Source organism: Diorhabda carinulata, chromosome 8 (genome assembly GCF_026250575.1).
Source record: "Diorhabda carinulata isolate Delta chromosome 8, icDioCari1.1, whole genome shotgun sequence".
NCBI lineage: Eukaryota > Metazoa > Arthropoda > Insecta > Coleoptera > Chrysomelidae > Diorhabda > Diorhabda carinulata.
The window spans coordinates 16,475,466-16,495,616 of record NC_079467.1 but is presented as its reverse complement, the minus strand read 5'-3'; the positions used below and the strand labels follow the sequence as shown (position 1 = coordinate 16,495,616).

The following is a 20,151-nucleotide window of genomic DNA, read 5'->3' as shown; positions in this document are numbered from 1 at the left end:
TTTATAATCGATAGAAGCTACTTCTTCGTTCCAAATTCCCCATTAACTAACAATACATTATTATAAGTATAGAAAGCCCACTTAAAAATGACAAGAGCTGAAAAGGAAAGAGAATTCAGCACCGTAGATAATTATATTATATAATCCAGTCATAGGCGGACTGAATTTGAAGTTTTTTTACATCATAATGCTTTATTTTTGTAAATTGAACCAGAACTAGAAATATTTTTCAATATAGCTTCTTACTGGATGCAAAAAGTATATTCATAACTTCCATCTGGAAAATTATGTGAAGCTGCGTGTCATGTAAAAGATGATGGTCCGCAGGAATTACTTTCGTCAGAGGCTGTAAATGGTCGTATTTACTTTTTTTAATCAGCAGGGGATTTTGATAAAGAGAAAGTATAGCACCAACCTCTTGACTTTTTTAACTTTTTTGAATTTTTTGAATTTAGTTTTCCATCAGTTCTGTACTGTACATCACACAAATCATTAACAGTAGGATGTTTTATATCCAGAACGAATGGAAGTGTGATATTTTGGTGCCGAAAAGTTTTGGAAATATCTATGATTTCAATATTTAACTTGATAGGGTCGAGGGTTTAAAAGACCCGATTCACAAGCAGCAATATACCCAGCAAGTGAATTATTTCTCTATGACGGACTCTTCGCTCAATTGTGGAATGCATGCTGTCACATTCCATCTGTGAATGTCCATTTATCAAGTACTCCTGAGTAATAATTATGCTTCTTTTTTATTTATAGATTCAGTATTGCATTTGACAAAGTTACTTTTTATTTTGCGCTACGCATCCATCAGTATACAAAATAATTTCTTCCCCTTTTAATGCATTGGATTCGATAAAAGTCACTTTCCCTTCTACTTCGTGCTATAAAAAGCAATATACATCATTTTTATCAAATCATACAAGGTAAAGTTGTGGACCACCAATTTTGTTTGTCATAAATTTTTGATGCCTTAAGCATTGGAAATTCATTGTGAAAACAAGCCAGGCATTACTTTTGTCTAAAGACTTTTCAACTCGTGCTCTATTGTTGTTTAGTAATGTATCGATTGGATAAATGCTTATATGACACACAAAGATCATAAACTCTTTATGAGAAAAAGACTGAATGTTTTTATCTGCGCAGTACTCAACGTACTTTCTTCACAATGCAGATTTGCTTTGCCAAATTGGCTCCAAATACTTCTTAGTCGATAAAAGTCTACAATAGTGAGATTCCATTCTTGGTAATCCACCAAAAACTTCCTTAATTCAGTTCAACACAATAATTTTTCCTTTCATTCCTATTGATGTTAGTTTTTTGTTTTAGAACATCATTATAAGTAAATATTTCAATAATTGAGATATTGAGATACTATTGTGGAGGAAGATGTCTAATTGGAACTAGACATACTATAAATACCTTCCTCATGATGTCCCTGTATATCTTGAGAACAAAACAAGTGTACTATTAAAATAAAAAAAATTAAATCGCAAATTAGGTTGTGATTATTTCGTTTGAATCTATTCTTCATCAATATTTTGTCATAAACCAACGTAAATCAAAACCTCATAATTCGTTTTCCCACAAAGAGTCAAATCTAGGAACTTAAAATCTAATAGTCTACATTTAAAAGTTAATTATGGCTTCCTCACCTCATGTTCTAATAGAAAACACTTGTTTAAACATTCTGAACAATAACGACCGAATGAAAAGTGCTGACCTAGAAACTTTTGAGTAATTCCATGAGATGCAACGACATAGGTTTTGCGATTGTCCGATAGATGTCGTTCTTACCAATTTAATAGTTAAGAGCTATAAAGGGTGTTAAATAAGGACATTTTGAATCTATTTGTATTAAAACCTGATAAGTATTTCTTGTGAAATTTCAAATATTTTACTATAATCACTGAAAATTTTTTCTAAGTTATCTGTGATAGATTTTTTATAATTAATTTTTTAATTTGAAGTAGGACAGAAATTTTTTGGTGGAGAAAAATTATAAATTTGAATTTAAAAGATAATTTTCAGGTACTATTACTTTCGATAATTATATTTCAATCAGTTTTCTATCATGAACTGGTAAAGGGGGTCCATATGACGTGATCTGACAAAATTTCATAACAAGGAGAATTTTCTACTAAGCAAACCCCAATTGTGTTTCAGTTTACTACCTATCTTAAACACGAAGTCACTTCTCTTTGAAACAACCTGGATATTTAGAAGATACTATAAAAACAATATCGATGTTTCATCTGATTTTATTCACTAAGAAATTCATTTTTCGATGAAACTTTTTAAGAATAGTACAGATTTTGGAGCAATTAATTAAAAAAATTGGAGATAACCTGTTACCTAATAACCTGCTTTATGAGTAGTTCTCCAAGATCAATATAGATTTAACAAGAATTATTATAGAAATATCAACTTTTGTTTTCTTCATTTACTCTTACGACCATATAGGATAAAATAAAAAGTTCTTTGATCTTGTGCTAAAGTAGCTAAAGATAGTGCTTCATCATTGTATATTCAAGCGAGTTGACGGCACACTTCTGTTGGTTTAATCCACGTCGAAAGTCATAAAAATTATCGCACCAAAATGTTTTCAGTTTAATTCCATTTTTTAAACCAATATAAGTGTTTCATATATCTGTAAACACCAGAAATAGCAATCTTATGACAACACGTTCTTAGTACGTTCACCATTAAAAATGTCAAACTTTAAGATAGCCCTTAAATTCTTCATATTCACATGAATGTTACCATATCTTAAAAATCAAGTAGCTACTCTTGTAATGAATAATTTATTTCCTTTTCAGCTGAATTTGAAGTTGGTACGCCTTTAGCTGGAGGACCATGTAATTTTTTGGTTAAAGGATCGGTGAAACACACAGGATCAATATTAACGCCGACCTATCCTGGTGCCTATCCTAAAGCACTGCACTGCTCTTACCAATTCCTTGGTAGTCCTGGAGAAAGAATCCGACTGGAATTTAGAGATTTCGATCTGTTTTTTGGAGGGCCTCAGTAAGTAATTTTTCAAATTTTAAATTTAGTTTATAGAAGAATATACATATTTCCAATATTTATTGCAAAATATTTTCCATTCCAATCAATGTGGTTGGTCCATATCCAACACGTTCCAAAAGTGCTAGAAAACATAGCAAAAATAGAAGATATGATTATGCGAGATAGTCAAATAACCAAAGAAGATTGGGCAGAGGCGCTAGGCACCTTTTTACGGTAGTAATATTTCTGCTCAAATCTTTGCTCATACCTCTCTATCAACAACATTCAAAGCATTCTATATTAAAAAGGATTTTGTGCATGTAAATTACACTTGGGTCCACCACAATACTTAATCAAAACAAGCGATTATAGAGTGTTAAATTCTATATATCAGGTAAGAATATATGGGAATCCAGTTCTTAGGAATGCAAAAACACAAATTCCCACCTCAGGTAACCTTTAATTGAGACGGGCAAGTATTCCCCCAAAATTGACCAAGCTTCAATTAGCAACTACTTTTTTTAAAGGTTAGAAATACTTGATGGCAAGAAATAGATCACAAACCTTGTTTGATGCTGAATACGACATGAAAAGATTATATAACATCCGAAGAAAACTGTGTTGATGTATGAAACGAAATTTGGCTAAAAAACTTTTGGTTTTTTCTTAATTTTTCTCTTCTAGTGATAGCCCTAGCATAGCCCCTTAGCATAACTTTTGGTCTCAAAGGTTCTCAACTAATCTATTTTAGTCTAAATTTTTTTTATGGAGGGGAAATCTTCATAAGGCATCTTGGCTGCTGGAATTGTGGGGATATGTGAGATTTTCACCCATTAAAAACCTCCCCTCTTCAACAGATAGTATAACGGAACCACCAGAAGGTATTACTTCATCATACTTCGTGGACTTATTTTGGCATATTCACTAAAATTTATAGCTTATTTTTGATTTAGTTCCAACACCTGTATTTTTCACTTCTATGATCACCTGCCTAATTGCACTACGATCAACTATCAGTCTTTTCTTCCGCGAATTCTATATTCATTTCTTTCGTATACTTTCGATATATTACAATATATGTCAGGGTAACCAGTAATTCTTCTGAAGCTCCGGTGACCACCACTGCAAAGTCATCAGCATAACCAATAAGAGTGACGTCATACGGCATCTCCAGATTAAGAACTTTGTCATAATAGAGTTTCCATAGGTCTGGACATAAGATGAATTTTTGTGGTACTCCTACAGGTGATTTCCATGTGATGTCTCCGCCCAATCAAGAGCTCTCTATTATGAAAGTAGCTTTTCACCAAACGTTCTGAATATGGTGATATTCTCTTGTCTTGGAGCGCTTGTACAATCCTCAGACATGTAGTTGAATTAAATGCATTTTTTACATCAAGTGTTATTAAGAAACAGAGCTCCTGATTACTATGCGAAGATCTTAGCAATCTTTTCCTTACCCATAACCAGGTTTACTGCATTAATAGTCGATTTTCCCTCGGTAAAACCAAACTGCATTTTGGAAATTCCTCTCGCGTTCTTCATTTGCGCTATAAGTCTTGCCTAGATAAGTTCTTCAAGAGGCTTTACCATATAGTCAATCAAGCAGAGAGATCTGTAGGCTGTTTAAATAGTTACTGATTTTTCAGGCTTCTCTAGGGCCTCTCTATCTTCTATATCACCGTCGATAAGCTGACAGATCATGAGCGTTAATGACTCATCAGCGAATTTTGTAGTTACATATCGAATTATGTCCGGTGGAATGCAATCCGATCCTGGTGCTTTTTTAAGTTATAACTTTCACACTTGTAAAGGATATATTATTTTTCGTAATACTTGAAGGGTCCCAATTTATGTTCTGCACTTTGGAGAAAACTGATTAGCTATAAACGAGTATATAGTCCAAGTCCCAACGATTTTGTTGCTATTTCATACCCTCAGCTCCAAATATCATTTTCAACCTTATCCACTACTTTTTTCCAAGACCTCTCCTTTGCTCTAAGGATGGTTTTTTTTGAACTGCTCTTTTCTATTTATATTGTTCTATGGCTTCCCTTTTCTCTGTATCTGATATACTCGACTGTCTATTGTATTAACAATGCACTTGAAACAGGAATCTGTGGATAATGAAAAATTGCTTTCATTAGCGCATATCAAAAGCTGAAATTATTTTTTAGAGGAAGACTGATTCTCCTATCAATTAGCTAAAATATTTTTTAATTGAAGTTCAATCTTTTTGTTTTTTATAATTTTTATATGGAAAGTCCACTTCAATGGCAATGTATTGAGCCGATTTTTGAAGTAGGAACAACTTTCTCTTATCTAATTAACCGGTTTTATAATTTCTCCATTTTGTTATCAATTTTCTTTTCACCATATATTTTACCACATCCCATTATTAACATCGTTAAATTCCAATTGGGAAGGAAATTTTAGGAGTAATGGTTGACATTTTCAAAAAAATATTTTCATAATTTATTATTTCTTCATTTTCAGTTGTCCTTTTGACTATGTGAAAGTCTACGATGGACCGGATAATAGTTCAGCTGTGATTGGTACCTATTGTGGTCAACAACGTAATTTAGTAATTTATTCGTCAGAATCCACCCTTCTTGTTGCATTCGTCACCCTCCCACGCACTGCCAATACTCAAAACCGAGGATTCAAAGGAATTTTTGAGTTCTCAAATTCATTCACTAAACTAGGTGAGTATTATTGAGAGTTAATAGCAAATAGCAAAAATAAAATAACAGAATGCTTATATAGTCGACGCGCATATTAATACCATAGTTTTGACGAATGAAACAACTGGGTTCAGAACTCAAATTGGCATCTGTTGTAGTTCCAAAAAGAGTATGTAAAGAATAAGATGACTAGCTTCACTTTCTGATGAGTCACATTTAATCGAATCGATTGATACGAATATTGTTCAATAAATTTATCAAGAGTATTTGAACAAATGAAATAATACTTATAAATTTATGTATCAAACAAATTTCGTAGTTCATCTGCACGCGAGAGATTTAAATGAAAAGTTACGAAAGGACACTGAACAAAGATTTCCTTATATTTTCCACATTTTTAGTATCTATGTCTGAGCCAGATTTTTCAGCAATGTCATCTGCTTCGTTCGGCATTATTCAATTTTGAAATTTCTGTGATGAAAGAAATGATTATATACAGTGCGGTCGTAAAGTATGGAATAAATTCAATAATTTCTAATCCAAGAGATATTTTCAAAAACCCTCGGACACGTCAATTTTATTTTTCGACGAGGATTTTTTTGAAGGAAAAAACAAGAGAAAAATTTATACGAAATTAATAGAATCCACGGGTTTCCATTTTTTAAAAATTACGATTTTTACACGATATTTTAACTCTAATACCTAGTTTACATAATTTGATTTTAACAAATGTTGAAAATGTCTTCCATTTGTTAACTGGCAATAACCTAACCGATTAATAAATTCATTCTGGACACTATTAATGACTTGTGGTGTGATACGTCGCATTTCTTGAGTAATACGATTTTTTAATTCTTCCATATCTGCAGGTTTTGTTTTAAAAACTTTTTCTTTTATGTAACCCCACAGGAAAAAGTCTAAAGGGGTTAAGTCCGGGGACCTTGGAGCCCATTCGATCGCCCCCCTTCTTCCAATCCACCTATTCGGCAAAATTTGATCTAAATATGCGCGAACTTGTGCATGGTAATGTTCCTGTTGGAACCAAATGTTTACATTAGGTAAATCCTCTCCCGGATATAACGTTGCTAGGGCTGGTAGAACATCGTTATGTAAAAGCTGCAAATACCTTTCACCAGTTAAACTTTCTTCAATGAAAAAGGGCCCTAAAATACTGTTTTCTACAATACCCGCCCATACGTTAATTTTTTCCCTATACTGAGTATGGCCTTCGCGCATCCAATGCGGATTTACGTCCGACCAATAACTGTAGTTTTGCGTGTTTACTTCTCCATTTAAATTAAACGTAGCCTCGCGTCCGAAAACACAATATTTTTCACAAAGTTTTCATTCTCAAGGCACATAGCTTGTAAACGTTCGCAAAACTCGAGACGTCTGTCATAATCGTCTTCATAAAGTTCTTGAAGGACTTGCATTTTGTAAGGGTGGTATTTGCTTTTAAATAATGTTTTGATCACTGCTGTTTTACTAACATAATTCTGAGGCCAGTTCTCTAGTTGTAACATGCGGCCGTTCTTGGACACTTAATAAAACATCCAATTGTGTTTCTTCTGAGACAGATGGTCTACCAGACTTTGGAGCATCTCTTACATGACCAATTTCTCGAAATTTTTTTTCAATCTTACTTACTGTTAATTGCGAAATTGGAGTCCGATCGGGATATTTTTAGTTAAATAACTCGCATACTTCCTGTTGCGTTCTGGTTCTATTCCCATAGCCAATCATGATTAAAACTTCTATCCTCTGCGTCTCAGTAAGCCGGATCTCGATAATAAAATTAATTATAAAAATGTTTTTTCAAAAAGAAAAAACTATTGCGACCATGCAAAAAGATACTTTGATAGATATTTAGAAATCGAAAAACACTTTAGGCAATATCGAATTAAAAGCAAAATGAAATAAAGTGCTGTTTTGTGTCAAAAAGTCATAGCCACTTATAATTTAATAGTAAATTGTTCATTCCTCTAATTTCAAAACGGTTAAAGTTAGGTATAGGGAGTGTCACATGAAAAATGCTTAGAATTTTACAAGGAATCCGAAAATGTAAAAAAATTGGGGGTGTCTATTCAAAAAAACAAAGTTGCTACCTGTCCAGCTTTTTTGAGAACACTCTGTATATTAATTTTTTCTCCTAAAAAATCCTCGTCGAAAAATAAAATTGACGTGTCCGAGGGTTTTTGAAAATATCTCTTGGATTATAAATTATTGAATTTATTCCATACTTTACGACCGCACTGTAGATACAAATCAACACTTTGACTGCCACCCTTTATTTTTAAATCGATCATAAGAGCCAAACTTTTTTGGTTATAATTACTGTATATACTCGTATATGCTGGTATACATGTTTTTTCCTCTATATATCGGCCTGCTTTCACAAAATTTGTTATTTGTTACTTAGCCGTTCGTGTGTGAGGTTATTGATTAAAATTACAAAATTTTTTAGAATACTTCTTTAAAAATCATATAGTTTAGAAAAGAAAATTATGTAATGTTTTCCTTATTTATTTATATGATTTCTATTCGTGGGATTAATTAATTGAGACTGCCTCTTACGTTCTTAATTCATTTAAATAGTATATACTACACTTAACTAACTGATACAAATTCACTTATCAGTATCACTTAACTTAATAATTTATTTGAATTCTTCGATTACTTTGCTAATTCGTTCTGTTCTCCACGACTATCTATTATTAACTGAATTAAACTAAATAAACTCCTTTTATATCCAAAAATAATTCTCCAAAGATCTAGAAAAATAGAGAAACAAAACAAATAAATAAATAGACCTTCATAGAAATTAATCAAGAGAGACAATGTGAATGAACCTCCTTATACAATGAAAAATTATATAAAACAAACATCCAACAGATTCCGCTTTCTATAAAAAGTATATCGCCTTCGCCGAATTTTAGAATTTCAATACATATATGCTCCAGGGTGGAGACGCGTTCGTAACAATAATTTTTTTTTCATGTTCTATAATCTTGAAATATTTCTATTCTCGAAGAAAATGCTTGGAACTGTTGTAAATTTTTGATAAAACTCCTCTTTTCTTAAAAGATACGTACAGAACAGGAGCAAATTTGAAAATAAGCGTTAAGCAAATTCTCAAATACAGCCAGGTCATAGCTATAAAAGTTCTATAACAAAATAACGCAAAGTGTGCTTGGCATACATGTGATTTAGAGAATAAAGTATGTATACACATAGATACACACAGCTGTGTAGAACAGCGCCGTGTATACTTTGTGTGTATACGCCGTGTGTACTCTGTTGTACACACGGTACTCAAAGTGTTCGAACTGATTGTAATATTCCAGAAATAAATGGTTGTGTCCATTGTTAAGCTTTAAAACAACAGACTCTGATTTGTCCACACAAATTGACGTCTTGCAAGTTCGTTTTCTTGTACATTTGTACGTGACGCTTTATATTTGAAAAACGTTATAAACTATTAGGTTTTTTCCACACACATAAATTCGATGATGCACATACCATCAATATCTTTAGCATGAGGTGCAAAGTGGAGAAAGTTTTGGGCAGATTCTTTCCCATTTATTCCGTTTCTTCGATAATCTTGTAGAAGCGCCCATGTATCTCGTAACTTTTAAGGGTTTGTTAACTTCCTGTTAAAGAAAAGTGACATTACCGTCGAAATGACCAATACCCATTCATCCAAATTCGATCCATTCATAAATTTATTCTCAATTTTTTAGATTTGCGCATAACCGTATATTGTATTTTAGATTTCATAAAAAACGATGGGGAGCACATCCGAGGTACCGAGTGTGATCAAAAAATTCTGAGTAAAAAAGAATCCAGCGGCGTTGTCGTTAGTCCAAACTATCCATTTCCATATATGCCTAAATTGGTTTGCAGATATTTCATATATGGTATGCAAGATTCCCAACACTTGGAAAGGGTGCGGTTGGATTTTGTGATGTTCGAAGTACCAAAAGGACCCAAAGGAGAGTAAGTAACCAACTAAACATTTTTATTATTGTTTCCTGGAATTGTATTGTACTTATTTCATATTTGTACATATTCTACATTTATTCACCACACTCACAGAGGGATATTATGTTTCCAGTCCATTTGGAATTAAGAAACTTCTATTTTTAAGGAACTGAAGATATTTTTTATCGTATCAGATGTCATTTGTTATGAGATATTTCGTTTCTACTATGAACGGGTAGTTGGGAGAGCAGATATGTACTAAGGATGTCCGAATATACTTATAAAACTATATCATGCATATAATCTTCACATAGAAATTGTTTTTAAAAAATAATAGATTCTGTATTCACTTACATCACTATCAAACTCAATGCTTCAAGACATACATTTTAACAGTGTGATTCAATTGAGATATTTTTATTTTATCATCAAATTAAGACAGCTGCACAAGAAGCTTCTCATGATACATAAAGTTTCCAGCCTAAGAAAGAAACAAGACATTTTTTCCATAATCATCTCACTTTTTCAACATATTTAAGTCTATAAACACTTAGTCCAGCTATGCTCAGACCTTTTTAACCCTGGTTACCATCTTTCTGTCAAAATAGACACTAACATTCGTGGATGGACCTTGAAGTACCTGGCTCAACAAAGAAAACACAAAAAATTTGAATGTAATCTTCTTTTAATTCTACAGACTTTTCCTAGCAATGTTCAATAAGTTCGATACCCTTTTTATAATAAGCATCAACCACCATCTTAAAATAGCCATTAACTGCCGACATCATCTCTTCATTGTTGGGAAATATTTGACCACCAAACCATTGTTTCAAGTCTGGGAACAAGACATAATCGGAGGGGGCTAAATCTGGCGAATAGGTGCATGAGATAGAAATTGAAACTTTAATTCATTAATTTTGGCCATTGCAATTACGGATGTGTGAACCGGTGCATTGTTTCAATTACAGCCCATAATACTCGCCGTTGATCGTTTTTTTTTTTTCAAGATAGTCAATAAAAATTGTACCAAGTGTATCACAAAAAAACCGACGCCATGACCTTGCCTGCAGATGCCTTCTTTGGAGCCGGTTCTCCCTTTTTACTTTATTGTTTTGATTATTCTTTTGTTTCTGATGAGAACTGGTAGACCCACGCTCCATCCATGTTTGAGAAACTGTGCAAAATTTGGCTTTATTTCTGCGAATCATTGCCGAAACAACTTTACGTCCATATTTTCAGTTGATATGCGATGTACCGCACTTTTTAGAATGTTTTCTATGTCTTCAATCGACGATCATCCAACATCACCACAATGATGCTCGCTTTCGTTGGACGTACGGCCTCGTTTAAACTCTGCTAGCTGTTGATAACGAAGGAGCAGTCTCACCTAGAAGAGAATCTAGTTTACCTTTTATATTGGTTGTTCTAACGCTTTTCAAATTAAAGTATTGTATCACACAACAATAAGCAATTTTTTCTATGTTTAAAATTTCACTGAAAACGTTCAGTCTTGATGGCTGCTGAACAAATATTAAACAACTTAACGTTTTCAAACTTACAACATATGCTGACTAGATTGTATACTTTCTAACAGAGTGGTATTTTCTATGCAACTTCCGCCATCTCCAGGTCAGACCAGGTACTTCTGGGACCATCCTGCAAGTGAAACCTCACTATTAGGAAACAGTAAAAAGTGGCTTGAGGTTATACTGTTGGAATAGCACTTTCTTTCCTTGTGAATATGGTCACTTTTCTAAATTTTCTCCCTTCATTTAATCAAGTAATGATGCAAGATATATATTGATATAAATTGATGCGGAAATATGACTGGCCAACCTGGGTCAATGAGGCCTGGAAAATAACCATTTAAATGTGCACCCAACGCCTGAATAGCTTACAAATTCTCTAATAATTATGTATCAATAGCCTCTTCTATCCCTCTAATCTCAATCCGATGATTATCCAATAACATTTGGTGGAGTTTTTCGGTGGAATCGTTGGTTTTCGCATTTTTTGGTCATTCTAAATGCTCGTCATCAATCAAGCTCATACGGCCACGTTTGATGTCAGTTACCCAAAATTTTATAGCCGAAAATGATGGTGCAGAGTCCATACATATGTCTATTTCTTTCTTCATTTGCGTGGGCATATTATCTTTTAAAAACAAATACCTAATGAAAGCTTGATACTTAATTTTAGCATTTGTAGGAAAATTTTGACAACAAATTTCAGGATCTCTGAACGCATGTTCAAATATTTATTTTGTTCCAGTCACGTACTCCTAATCTTTGCATATCTTGTACAATCTGATATTTTCATCTATTTTTTTGGTCTTACTAGCAAATATTTTTCCGTTCGATCTCCTTTCTGGAATTTTCCTTGTACCTTGCTGTTTTCCATTCTTGTGATTTGCCTTTACTATTATATTATTTCTGCTTGAATTTATCCTCATTTTCTAATATATTCTCAATTCCATAGTTTAGTTGCTCTTTGACTAGGTCGAAGATGACATTTATTTTTATTGTTTCTTATTTGTGAACTTCTTTTTCGATTTCCATTTACATATATTTTGTCATTTTCTGATTTATTTTCAATCCTTTGTTTCCTGCCTCTTCTACAATTTTTTCTAATGTGTCTTCAAGAGTTTTTCGGTTTCTTGCTATTAGAGTTAAATCATCAACATATGCATTTATTTATTTTTATTTATTGATGATACTTATATCGATATTACATTCCTACATTATTGCTCCCACTGAAATGTTAAACAATGCCATCACCTTCGCTTACCCAAACATTTACTTAAAATTTCTTGTCTTTTATAATTTTGCCCGTTTGCAGGCTGTCGAATGCTTGTTTGAAGTCGATAAATAGTATTTGCATACTAATGTTGTTACTGAACACACTGTTTACACTACAACACTCACAATTACACTGTCTGAATATCACCAACGGTTCCAGAAATTCCAACATAGTACTAATGTTGTGCTCCTACCTTTTTTCGACCACTTGTTTTAAAATATATATTGTCTTCTCTGCGATTTTTCTTGTCTAAAACCTTTTTGATACTCCTCTCTTTCAATTTTTGCTACTTTTTCAGACTTCCATGTATTATTTTTGTTAATATTCTGTATACGGTATTAAGCAAAATAATATCTCTATAATTACTACGTAAATTGGCATTTCCTACTTTCAGTATTGGTATAATTAATCCAGTAGACTACCTTCATGGGTTTGTTTCTGATTCTGATACTCTTCACATGATCTTAATCATTTTTTGCTTTGGGCTATCTCTCCCATGTGTTATTCATTCATTCACTATTTTGTCTGACCCTTCTGCTTTATTGTGTTTTAGTTTTTTAGTTTTTTGATTTATATTTACATGATATTACAATATTGCGTTACACTAATGATGCTGTTCCAGTCGCAAAAAATGAGGATGATCTTCAAAGGTTTTTACATGTGCTTAACAGCAAAGCTAAATCTTTCAATATGATAATATCTGCGTTCAAAACAAAGTATATGGACAGGAAAAGAAGATTTTGCAGAATAGATGACGTCAACGATTGGGTTCTATCAAGAAAGAAAGAATGGAATAAGCACATAAGGATAAATGCCCATTGGGCCGAAGGAGTACCGGCCGACCAGAAAAAGGTGAAGCGACAACCTTGAAGCAGAATAGGAGGCAAGGATGTCGAAGATAAAACAGGCGACTCGCCTAACACACGGAAAAAGAAGAAGATTATGTCATCATTTATATACTTACACACACTTATACTATTGTATCATTATCACTTTGGAACCTATCGTTTGGTAGCCATTTCAACCTAGCTTCTATTTTTTCTTTTATTTTTTTTTGTACATCCATGGTCAAACCATTCGTTATGTTTTCTCATATCTTTTGTACCAATGACCTCCTGCGTTGCATTTATAATCAGTCTCTTTCCATTGCGCATCAATAGTATATTTCTCTTTGCTCTTGAGAAAGGATAATATTGGAAGAAATATATACAGGATATGAACCATAATACTGAAACACTTATGTCTGTAGATTAAACAGGAGGCGACGTTACCCTGCAACTTCAAGATTCATTTCATGCCACAATCAGACCTGCTGTTGTGGAATACTATTCACAGCTCACTCTCCAGCTCGGAATTATCATAAAATCTAGTATCTGACCAGGATTCTAGGAAATCGTATCTTTATACTCATAAATTTCTTTTCCGAAACATTTTATGCATTTACTTGCTATGGAAAACATTTTGTAATATTTTTAATATGGAGCTTCTTCCCATTCCTCATGGAAGCTACTAGACCCAGCTCCATTAATCCATTCTTGAGGTGTAAAGAAGCATTTTAAGGTAAAATCGATATATTTTTTCGATAACACAACATCAAAGTAGCGAAGGAGCTTCTTAAAGTGGTCCAGTTCTGTAGCAAAGTAATGCTTCTTCTTTGTAATTATGCTTTTCCATGATTCACAAAAACTCTGTGGTATAATGAAAGACATTTGCGCTCCTTTCATGACAAAATATCTACCTCCTCGTTATTCTTGTTTCCCAAATAACTGCAAATCGAATCAATAAGATTTTATTATCGACGAAGATGGAAGTCAGTAATTATATGAAATCTCTTAGATCCAGTTATGAATAAAAAAAAATTGTAAGACCCTATTTTATGAACGTGACATTTTTTTTCCATTGTAGTTGTTCCGATGGATATTTGAAAATCTACTTAAAAGGCCAGGAGACTACGGATTCATATGACAAGTTCGACTATGAAATGTGCGGAGAAAATACGAAACCTACACTCGTGGTTTCCGATGGTCCCAGATTAGTGATGGTGTTCAGTAGTGGAGAACTTATGGGTCGGGGTTTCAAAGCCAACTATTCTTTTGAGACTGGTAAGTTTTTCATCTGAATGTTCTATTGAAATTTCGAGAAAACTCCCAAAACAGATCAATCTACTGGTGCTTAACTTGTGTTATAGTTTTAAGCTCCACTCTTCGTTACTCCGCAGTGCAAACCATGCTTAATTGGCAAGGAGTGACCGGTTGTACACTATTTTACAACGGCATTTATTGTCTATCATTCCAAGAGCCTGCAGCAAAATTTTCTGCAGATCAGTCAATAGAATAAAATGTTTTTAGAATATTAATACTTACAATCACCAATAAGAAAATGTTCCCCTGCCTTGTCTGGCTTTGTTTAATTTATTACTATACCTCCTCTAACACCTTGAAACTACTACTACTGAAAATGAAGTTTTTTTAAAACTGTTAAAGATACGTTACCAATATTAACAAATCTATTCAATTTACAGAATATAGAATTCCTGGTACTGCAGCACCGGATGGTTCCTGTTCGTTCACGTATTTGAGCACCAGTAAAAAGAAGGGGGAATTCAATTCTCCTCGATATCCTTCGAATTATCCAAGCGACACCAATTGCACCTATCTCTTTTTGGCCACTAATAACGAACAGGTCACTTTAGTTTTTGACAATTTCAAAATACGCGCAGACGGTGTTAATGCATCTATTGGTTCCTATGGGTGAGTGTTCCAAATTTTATTTTTTCTTTGAATTTCCATAAGTTATGCTGGGTTGAAGATAGAAACATGTCTGTTAGGTAGAAAAATGAACCATTTGTTTCTTTAATTAGCTTCTACAGAGGTCGTCATAAGTTAGACAACAAATTTGTATAAGAGAAAGAAATGCAGCGTCAAAATGAATTTATCGAAAGAAATTACAGAAGAGACTGGAAAATTACAGAAGAGACTGGAAAAAGGGTTTCTGTTGTGTTCAAATAGATACTCAGTTTGATAAATGCATTTACGGTAACGTTTCTCAACAGAGAGGCAGATCCGGCGAAGCATGTCAAGCTGCCTGCGATAAATTTCAAATTTTTCTTCAATTGCAGTTTGAAAGTCAGGAAAGATGCTTTGTTCTCTGGAAAAAAACGTGGTACTTTAAAAAGCCCCACAGGAAAAAACCACAAGGTGTCAGATTACTTCACCGTACGGTTCACTCAACGAATCCTCGTCTGACTATTTATTCTTCAGAATAAACTTTAAGATACTACCGCAAATATATCGCATAGTGCGACGAAGCTTTATCCTGCATAAGTGTTGGATCGTTGCCCATTTGCCCACATAAATCGTCGAGCATTTCCAGATAACTTTGGCCCGTCACGTGACTCTCAAAAAGTAAGGACCTACGAGATCTTGATAGCATTGCCAGACTTATGAGCGTTGCCGGGCTTATGCCGATTGTTATAGAGCGCTGCCTGACTTATGTTGACCTCTTTATTTTGTACTCAAGAGGCAAACTATGAAAATGAGGCAAAGAATGAACGGAAAACCATTAGTAAAATGATGGAGCTGAACAAACGTGAGACAAAAATCAGTATTGTAAGTAGAAATATCTGCTTCTACTTTCAGGGCAATAGTTGTTATTACTCATATCCTAAGTACGATGGAGTGTTTGAGAAAATGGTATTTCATTTATTGCTTTTTTAAATTTCTAAGCGAATTTTGTTGAATTGTCAATAATTATTATTGAGTATGGATGAAATTTTTAGAACTACTCTTTGTCAAGAAGATTGGATCGAAATATTTAACGTCTACCGTGATGGTTCAGAAACGAAAATTGGGAGATATTGTCAAACATCCGCACCTGGACCCATAGAATCTCCAAGAGGCGCTACTGGACTGAAAATTGTCCTTCATTCGGATTCTGAAGGCGTTTATAGCGGTTTCAAAGCAAGGTGAATTTGTTTTCAAATATCCAATTAAAATAACACAAATAACTTTTTTTCTGTACCTAGATTCATTGACTTTTCTTGAAACATAAATAAAATCAGTTCATTTTCAATTTAGAGAGAAACATTCATAGGATATAAATAAGGTGGGATAAGGTTTGTTGGAGTTTGCCCTGATATAGGAATTGCTCCTCTGCAGGGTTTAATTGAGGTAGAGAAATACAAGGCCTGTTTCTTTAAACTAGATCTCAATATTGATCAGTGAAATTTATCCATTTCTTTGGCGTGGGCTCTAGTTTCAGAAAAAGGGCAACTACTCAATGGCTTATTTTAAGCAATTCCTATCACCAGAAATTAAGAACTGACTTTTTGACGGCGTCTAGAATGTTCTACTGATAATCCCATAATAATAATTCTCTCCTACTTTGTTCCTTCTCTGCCTTCAAATTTGTTTCAAATGCGTTTCTCTTCCTGATGTAATATTTGTCATCTTTCCTTATTTTCATCTCGAGGTAACTCAAAATTTATCAATTTTTCGGGCATATCGAGATAAGTTGTCATGTCATCATACTAAAATTTGTTCATTCAACAGGTATAGTTTCGACACTGCCAAATCTATTTTTGGCGATTGCGGTGGTAATGTTAGTAGTTTGGATTCAGGCGAAATTAGTAGTCCCAATTTTCCGAAAAATTACGAAGCTCCGTCAAAGAATCAAACTTCGAGAAGCTGCAACTGGTATATTACTGTCAGACCGAAATATAAAGTGTTGTTGGTTTTCGAGAAGTTTGGAATTGAGGGAGATCCTCAAAGTAAGTATCATGTTTTGCAAATTAGTATATCAGTTTTTCTACAAGCTATTTGAAAATAAACTTGAATAGTAATTAGGAGATATTGAATATGTCATTTTAATTGATAACGAGAGTTTAAAAAGCACCCTCTGGTAAAAAAGGTACCTTCCATGATGTTTTTTAAACTGAATAAATTTGCTTACCTTATCCAAAACTGGCAACTATCACGAGAATATGAATTCATACACAGATCAATCAATGTCCTGGACCCTATTATGGAAAACGTAGAATATGTACACAAAAAAGAAAAGACATGTGGGTTCTAGCGACGTATAATCAGTTCTGCATGTTTTGAAAGTTGATTTAAAAATTGCAATCAGCGATTTTGTAGCGCTGATTTAATGTCTTCTCCTAGTTATTTTGTATCATGTGGGATTATTTTTAAGAAATAAGGTGGAGGAATCAGGAATGAAAATCCTTCGACCTAATTTTCTACACGGAAGCCTCCAAAGCTGAATTCAGTGTCGGTTGCGCAGACACTACAAATCACGAACTCATAAGTTCTTTCCGCTAACCCTCGACGTGCAGTACTTACACTGGTGAACTTTACAGCTTCCAAATTTATTTCTCCCCTTCATAAACATATCGCCATATGTACTGACTCTCTTCCATCCATACAGTTAATTACAACCATATTCACCGACCATCCAATAGTTCAAAACATATATATCTTGATATAATAGTCTCTCTCATCTGGCTTCCATCGCACCCTGGAATTGCTGGAAATGAATGTCAGATCGCCATGCCAAGGAAGCCACAAAGAATCATCCTAAAATCCCAGTTCAGCTTGCCAATGATGTGAACACTAACTTCACACCTAATTCAAAAATTTAGGCGCGATACATGGAGCAAGATTACTACAGCATTACATAACATCCACCCATCTACCTCTCACCTTTCCCTAAACTTTTTAAATAGGAGAGAAGCTGTGACTATAAGAAGACTTCGCATCAACCACACGAAACTTACTCACGGCTATTTGATGTCGTCCTGTCTGCCGAACTTGTCAAGTTCCTGTGTCTGTTAAGCACATCCTCACCGACTGCAGATAATACTCTACCGCATATCAACAGATTCATATGATAACCAACCTCAAGGAGACACTTAACGGCCCGACGAAATGAGGAAAATCGTGGAGTTTCTTAACGCCACCAAGCTGTATGAGAAAATATAATTAATTTATGTATTGTAATATATTTGTAACAGTCCTTTATTTAACTTATGTATCTTATGATTGTTTTTTCGTGCCAATGACCAGCGCTGTCGAGGCATGTTACTGAAATAAAAAAAAATAAAAAATATAGGAAAAACACCGAATTTTGTTTCGCTAGCTAGTTTTATAATATGTTTAAGTTAATTTTCTGAGTTATCGTCGAAATAAATACATGTGATGCTATGAAAACGAAGATTTTATTTTATTATAACAAATTCACTATATATGTGATGTTGATAAACTATATCATATTTTTTTCTATTCTTTCTTAGATAAGTAATATTTCTTATGACCTCCATTCCTACATACCATATTCCAATAAAAATTGACATCTATCATGAACTGCAGATAAGTAAAATAGACCATGTTTAAAACTAAAGAAATTGCCTTACATCTACCCTCCGACCTTTCTCCCAGCTGAAGCAGATTTGAATAAAGTTTCCTTCTCACCTCTTCACGTACTATCTATGTTTTTTATGAGACTTTTCTTGTTTTTATATGTCTAGCATCAGCTATGTAAAAAATTTTGGATGGTCCTATTCTTGATTCATCTAGTTTTTTCCTATTTAGTTTATTTCCATTTTCGACAAATACCAATCTCCTTCATTTAATTCATATAATTATCTGTTTTTGTCAAATTTAATCTTATAATTATGGGATCTAATGGTATTCTCAAAAGCTATTTTTCTCTCGGTAGCCCAACTACCATTGCTATATGATTTTTTCAGTTTTAATTCATTTGGTAAAATCCTGACATCTTTTCCATACAGTAAATAACTTGACGCAAATCCGGTTCCTGAGTGATGGTTTGATTATACTTGTTCACACATTCTTGAGTTATTGTTGCTCAAGTCTCTTTGTGTCCTCCTCCATTTAAGTAGAATAGACCATGCTAAAACCAAAGAAATACTATTTCTTTACAGAAATTCGAAGAAAAATATACAAAAATATACAAAATATTCATACCGAAATTTATTCTTTACGCTTCTTCAAAGATCATTTTCTCTGTAGATAAGAACTTTTTCGACTCTTTTTCTTCTATATTCAGCTGAAGGAAAATATTTCGTTTATATTACTTAATAGTCGGCCATCATTTTTGTGTCCCAGCTCCCTTGCCGTTTTCACGGGTCTTGAATATCTTGACGACGTCTTTGATCTTGCTCTCCACTCACGTTACCACGATTTTCTGGCAGCTAGTCCAATTGATAATATGAGAAGTGAATTTAAATGCTCATAACAAAATTATAATTTTTCAACTTATTTTCAACAATCTCAACATACACCCGTGTGCAAAAAGTCGACTCAAGTCGCATGCTCGTGGTTAAAAGTCTCTAGCAAGCAATCTCTTCATTTCTTTTTATTGTCTCAAAAACACAATTAGTCTTAGCTTTATATTGGGTAGTCTATTTTGTTATTGAATACTTTGTTGGAAAAGAAAAAATAGCAAACGGAACGGAATCTTAAATAATGAAAATAAAAGTTCGTCAAAATAATTTATTTGGAGTTAACCTATCAATATTCATAGCTCACTGTCCTCGCGCTAATAAGAGCCTCCAATCGTTTTTCTATGCATAGAATAAGTTCCTGCACTCAATCTTGTTCGATGCTATCCCATTCTTCAGTGAGCGCTGTTTTAAGGTCTAATTTTTTCC

The 20,151-nt window shown here is 33.6% G+C and overlaps 1 protein-coding gene across 4 annotated transcripts in view; it reads left to right on the top strand.

The window, feature by feature from the left end:
* The window catches only part of LOC130897369 (tolloid-like protein 2), a 246,522-nt gene that overhangs the window by 208,878 nt on the left and 17,493 nt on the right, over positions 1 to 20,151 (top strand). For all 4 annotated transcript variants that reach the window (XM_057806196.1, XM_057806198.1, XM_057806195.1 and 1 more), the window contains 7 exons: positions 2,826 to 3,033; positions 5,512 to 5,720; positions 9,470 to 9,695; positions 14,385 to 14,581; positions 15,001 to 15,229; positions 16,258 to 16,443; positions 17,030 to 17,247. In XM_057806196.1, coding sequence (XP_057662179.1) covers positions 2,826 to 3,033; positions 5,512 to 5,720; positions 9,470 to 9,695; positions 14,385 to 14,581; positions 15,001 to 15,229; positions 16,258 to 16,443; positions 17,030 to 17,247 — 1,473 coding nt within the window. The remainder of the gene's footprint in view (positions 1 to 2,825; positions 3,034 to 5,511; positions 5,721 to 9,469; positions 9,696 to 14,384; positions 14,582 to 15,000; positions 15,230 to 16,257; positions 16,444 to 17,029; positions 17,248 to 20,151) is intronic.